The 5,813-nt window shown below is 35.0% G+C and overlaps 1 protein-coding gene across 1 annotated transcript; it reads right to left on the reverse strand.

Annotated features, from left to right (window-relative positions):
- Positions 1 to 776: 776 nt before the first annotated feature.
- On the reverse strand, positions 777 to 5,596 carry LOC112741726 (uncharacterized). Its single transcript, XM_025790815.2, has 3 exons — positions 4,968 to 5,596; positions 4,693 to 4,798; positions 777 to 1,085 (listed from the first exon to the last, which is right to left on the reverse strand). The coding sequence occupies exons 1-3, from the start codon at positions 5,148 to 5,150 to the stop codon at positions 1,003 to 1,005; spliced, it is 372 nt and encodes a 123-aa protein (XP_025646600.1). The 5' UTR covers positions 5,151 to 5,596; the 3' UTR covers positions 777 to 1,002.
- Positions 5,597 to 5,813: the final 217 nt, after the last annotated feature.

A 5,813-nucleotide genomic window follows, 5' to 3' on the forward strand; every position in this document is an offset into this window, starting at 1 on the left:
ATACCTATCTTTGTTAAAAATTTAATTTGACACTAACATATATAAGCTATTAGTGCTTTGTTTATTTATTTATTTGGTTTATCAGTATTTACTGTGGACAACTGTGAACCAGTAACTAATTTCGTTACCATTTGGATCTCCAATTAAAATTACACACTTAGTTTGGTTGGACAATTGGCTGCAAAATTCTCTCAATTTGCAAAATTGAAAGACCAACACATAACCACTTGATTAAGAAGTTTAATGAGATAATTAGATAAAGCAACTACTAAACCACCCCACCACATTTATTATGTGTTTTATTCATCACCTTCTGTCCTCACATTGTCCATGTAAATTATCAACAAACAAAATCATTTAAAAAGGATTAAGAAAAAAATTATAAAAGATGTGAGTGCAAGAGGGAGTGAGGACTCAGATGAGTAAGGCAAAATGAGCATCAAATCCGGTAACAGAAAAACCGCCAGCAGCAGTTAAGCTGGGCAGTCGTAACACCTGGATCTGCCGCTACATGGTTTCTTCATTGTACCTCTGCTTCCTACATGGCGGACATAGACACTGATTCAAATGTGCTTGTTTTGAATTGGTGTCTATGTCCGCGAAGATTACAGCACTCTAGCAATAAAATTAAGGAGAAACTCTTGCATAGTCCTAAATACACATTTTTTGTTGTCTTCAAAACATAAAAAGTTTTCATAAGTGTTAAAGACGAAAACGAAAATAAAGATTTTTGAGAATAGAAACCAAGAACTTATATAAGGAAGCACATTAAAAAGTAAAAGTAAACAGACTAAGAATTTTAGATTGATATCCAAATCTGAGAAGCAGTTCACATGGCATCATCATGAAATATACAAGCACACGAATGTCCTGCAAAGAGTTTGCGGGTCAGCGAGACTTAATACACATGAGCAGGGCTTTAATTTAGCCGCGCCATAATCACAAAGACAAATTTCCCATTGTTTTCTCTAAACTCCTTTTTTATCACCATCACAATGCAGCTTAGCCGGACTTAAAGAGCAAAACTGCTTTCTGGTCTAAGTAGAAGTAAAGGAAGTGGTTTGTTTCATGAGTCACATATGAACCTGTCACAAGGAGAAGAAAAAAATGGTGCATGAATAATGAACTTACACTAGAAACCAATAATGTCTGACAAAACGAACAAGCAATTTTATCTACAGTTGAATTAATTGTCTTAAATTCATGTGAAAAAAAAAAGGATAAGTGTTTCTATAAGCATATTATGATTTCGCTCCATTTGGTAACTATTTCGCCATAAAATATCATGACTTTGAGAAAGTAGCGACAAAGAAAATATCTCCCCACCATATCACGGTGCTTTTGTGATATGGCAATCTCCAAACAGACATAAGAAATTGTAACATACAAAACAGATCAAAGTGCATCTATAACCCCGGAATTTGTATTTTGTCATCAAGAATAAGACGTGGTGTTAAAAGCTAACAGAATAAAATAAGATCAGGAATGGTGCCATTAAGGAAATTCTAAATCAATCATGTCACTTTGACGGGAAAGGAACCAATCTGGATTATTCTTGAATCCTGTGAAGTTGAAGTGCTTCAACATGAAAATAACGCTAATCCCTCCATTTTCCACTACTATTTCCTACCTCAATAAAAAACATCTAAAAAAAAGGTTGTTTTTCTATTGCAACATCATGTACAAAAGAAAAAACAAGCTTAATAAAAAAAACAGATCATTAACTCCTGGAGTTTCATTTCATTTTCACTCCCCCATGATTCAAATTCTACTTAAAAAGAAAAAAAAGTATAGAGACTTAATTACCATAGTTTTGCAACCACTTGCTTTCTAAACCCTGAAACTAGATCTTAAACCAAGCTTTGGCATTGCAAATCCTTTTGATTTTTCCTTGCAAAAGCCAATTCCCGGTGCTTTTTAAGGCCTATCTAGGATGTTCAAAAGTAATAAGCAACCAAATCAATACAAGCTAAAGCTAATGAGATTCCTTCATTTTCATGCGTAAAGTATGTTGAGTTAAGATTCATGAACAAATACATATGACTGTCATTTCGTCTTTGCAGAATTCAAAATACCGAGTGTCCTTAAGGCTGTTCACATGAAAAACTGTGTTCCACCATACTAGAGTGAGTAAAAGAAACAAACAAACACAATTTTCTGTTCCAACCTTGTATTTCAGCCATCCAGACATCAGTATACTATCTGGTTAAAGAGAAACAGGCAGAAAGCGTCTCAAGATAAATTAATCCTAAGGAATACGAGAATATCTACGACATTGACACTGCAAGTTGTATGTATGCCAACTTAATGAGGTAATATTAACACCAAAGGAATATCTGGAGAAACTCATGATTTAATGAGGGAATATGCTGATAAACACCAAAGGAAGGATACTTTCGAGGTGGAATATTAACCCCAAAAATTGAAATCCTGGACTCAGAAACCCAGAGAATCTCAGTCAGATGACCTTATCAAATCAGCAAGAAGATTGGAAAAGTTGCTTAGAAGCTGCACCTAACTAGTATTAGCAGCACTCAATAGTCAATATCAGCCTAGGCGATTCCTAAATCATTCTAATCACAGCATGAACTAAAGCTAAGCATGCAGCAGCATGAGCTGTGATATAGGCTTGATAAAAGTTGTAACAATGAACAGAACTGTTTGCTGAACTCAAAAGTCAGGAAATCTTATGCATAATCTAAACCACTTATTCTCAGATATAATGAAACTTGCAATGCGTCGATTAAATTCAGTTCTTAACCATAAAGATGATTTTAACTGATACAAGAGGAGAAATGCTGGCACATATTGAGGCAGCTTATATGCAACTGTGTGTACACTACTTTAATAAAAGAGTAAGGGATTCAGAATCGAATTCCTCTCTTATAAACCAAGAGCACTTATATCTAAGTATATTATAATTCGTCTAAAAGATCAGTACTCAAGCTTGTCCAGCTGTGCAATCTTTGAGAACTTTGAATACTAAAGTATTCAAATATTTGTCTCTGTCAGAATCCATTTGCAAGGTATGGTACTCGAGTCCAACATCAGAAGTATGGTGCTCTCTCAAAGTTCTTATCAGTCTCAAAGTTCTTACAAGTCTAATTAACTTCTATCAAACTATGTGCAGTAAAAGAATGTGCGCAAGCAAAGCCAAGCTACTTTGCCAAGTTTAAGGCTCAAGGAAAATAAGAGATATAGCTCCATAAGTCCACTAACCAAAACAGATAGGAGAACCCATCGTATATACAATTGAAAATTTAACCAGCCAGATTATCAAATTGAGCAGCTAATCATTCTAATATAAACATAAAATTTATAGGAGAGAAATGAAAAACACACCATTTTTTGTAATTATTAGTGAAAATATATCAACTAAAAATGGAAACAATTGAATCAAACCACATCTAAAAGTAAATACCTATACATACCACACCATTATGTTATTTCCCTACAACAGTACAACGTTCAATAATTGAAGGCCTTTTATAACAGTACAAGCAGTGGCTTTCCAAATGGACCATTGACAATTTGATATATATCCACACAAAAATCAAAGAAAGACAACTATTGTGGGGACAAGGAAATAAGAAAAAGACCCCCTACATGTATCATAGAATCACAAAACCACGGCTGGACCTTTGATTTGCAACATAACCATCTTCTCTAATTCAATCCCCATCTCCAACTAAATAAAACTTAAGAGTATGGTCATTAACTCATTAATAATCTACACAATAATTTGCATATCCACGTCCTTTGTGAATACATTTCATTTATTAAGCAGATTCCATCTAACATATCCATTTATGAAATTCACGTAAGAGTTTCCAAGGTATTGGTATCAATTTCGGGGGATCTAAAATACAGAACTCCAGCATTGAATAACTACTTATGCAGCATTTGTCCCAGTATATAAATATAGAGGTTCAAAGAAGTTGATATTGCATACTACCATTTTCTCCTCCAAACGACAAAGATGAAAAAATATCATCTTCACTGCGGTATACTGAGTACAATCAAAGAATTGGGCTTGCAAAACAGAATACTGCTGAAATGCCTGTCACCACATTACATAAGTTCTGGCGGGTCATCAACACCTATTAAACTAGGAGGGATCACTTGTATTCAAACTGCACATAACTCGGAACCATTTTTCCCAAGTAGGACCACAAGGTACTCTCACACTTATAAGTTTGGCAATTTGAACTGCTCATAACTCCTCAATGACTACTAGGGAACAAGGGTTATACAGTCTTCTAGCAAGAGTTGTCTCTCTATGATTTGAACTCACCTCTTCCTCCTAGGTGGTCCAGGTTAATTGCCACTTGCCACCTTAACCAACTCTGTTGAGAAGTTTATCACATATGTAAGATAATGTACACATGACAAGCTAATGTGCAACTACTACATGAAGAAAGGATCTTCTCCTACTATCCAACTCAGGCATTTTCCCCCTGGAGGAGAGAAAGATACTGAAACCAAAATGCACCCCAAACAAAAACTACGTTTCCAACATATAACTAGTACGTTGCTACCATTAACTAAAGCAGAAGCATTAGCAGCAGCAATTCAATTTACAATAACCTTAAGCTTGGATCTAAACATTTCCTCTAGAAGAGAAAGTAGCAAAAACAAGGGTGCACAACAACAAATCTAAGCAAAACCCCAACTTGTGAACAAAAGCCATACCGAAATTGCGACCAACTATGCAATGCCAAGTGGGTCCATGCCTCTTATCGAACTCCTTCTTTATCTGCTCTGCAACATCTTTCTCCACATTGTACTTCTCAAACGCCTGAAGAAGAAGAAGATCCATCATCATCATCCATTCACAAAAAGTTCAAGACTTTACCACACAGCATGATAAAAATAACAAAACCCAGAAACAGAATCCAAAACAACACACAAAAAAACAAAAACCCCAAATAAAAAATTTGAAGAGAGAGAAAAAAAGAGGAACTAACGTTGACGGCGATATCAACAGCCTCCTTTTGCATGTCGGGCAACATATCTGCACTCTTGATGATGACCTTTTTGGGTGGCGGCGCCGGCGCCGGAAGCGCTGGGGGCGAGGGCTTCCGGTCGTCGGGAATAGGTCTCTGCATAAGAGCTCCAGTAATGTTCTTCTTGGCGTCTTCACTGCTCATTTTTTTTTCTTTTTTTTTTTCCCAATAAAACAACAAAAATTCTTCCCCCTCTCTCTTAAGGCTTTGGATTGGGAATGTTTTGTTGTGATAGATTTTAGGTGGGAAGTGAGGGAAGATTGAAAGCGATAAGCCCGCTGCCCGCGTGTGTTGTGTTGTGTAGAGAAGAGAAAGAGAAGCTTCAAGAGAGAGAGAGAAAGAGTTTAAACTAAACTAATAAGCAAAAAGGAAAAAGGAAAAGGTGAGAAATGGAGGAAGAATAATAAAAAGGGGGAATTGCAAGACCATATATGTTGAGGAATTATGCCAAATCTGGGTACAGCTCTATGCTACTTGCCACAACCCATAATGCACTCGAATATAATCCAAGGTAATTTTAAAATAAATAGACAAAATTATACATGAATGAGTTTTTTTTTTTTTTTTGTGACTACATGAATGAGTTTGCGGTGAACAAAAGTATACATTAAAGTTCATAAATAAAAAGATACACTAAAAAATTAATGTTGATGGATAAAAATACATTTTAGGACTTACAAATATATTAATAACATGATATTTTTATTTATCAAAAACGATTTTTCAAATATATTTTAATATTTATTATTTTTTTATGTGTATTTTTGTCCATCCTAAATTTTTCATATATATATTTTTGTCTATTTG

Source organism: Arachis hypogaea, chromosome 14, assembly GCF_003086295.3.
Source record: "Arachis hypogaea cultivar Tifrunner chromosome 14, arahy.Tifrunner.gnm2.J5K5, whole genome shotgun sequence".
Lineage (NCBI taxonomy): Eukaryota > Viridiplantae > Streptophyta > Magnoliopsida > Fabales > Fabaceae > Arachis > Arachis hypogaea.

Bases quoted from the DNA above. Each gene is read 5' to 3' on its own strand.
- LOC112741726 (XM_025790815.2), bottom strand. From the start codon at position 5,150: ATGAGCAGTGAAGACGCCAAGAAGAACATTACTGGAGCTCTTATGCAG. The intron at 4,799-4,967 runs GTTAGTTCCTCT...CTTCTTCTTCAG, and splicing joins CTGTTGATATCGCCGTCAAC to GCGTTTGAGAAGTACAATGT. The intron at 1,086-4,692 runs GTATGGCTTTTG...TCCTTGTGACAG, and splicing joins CATAGTTGGTCGCAATTTCG to GTTCATATGTGACTCATGAA.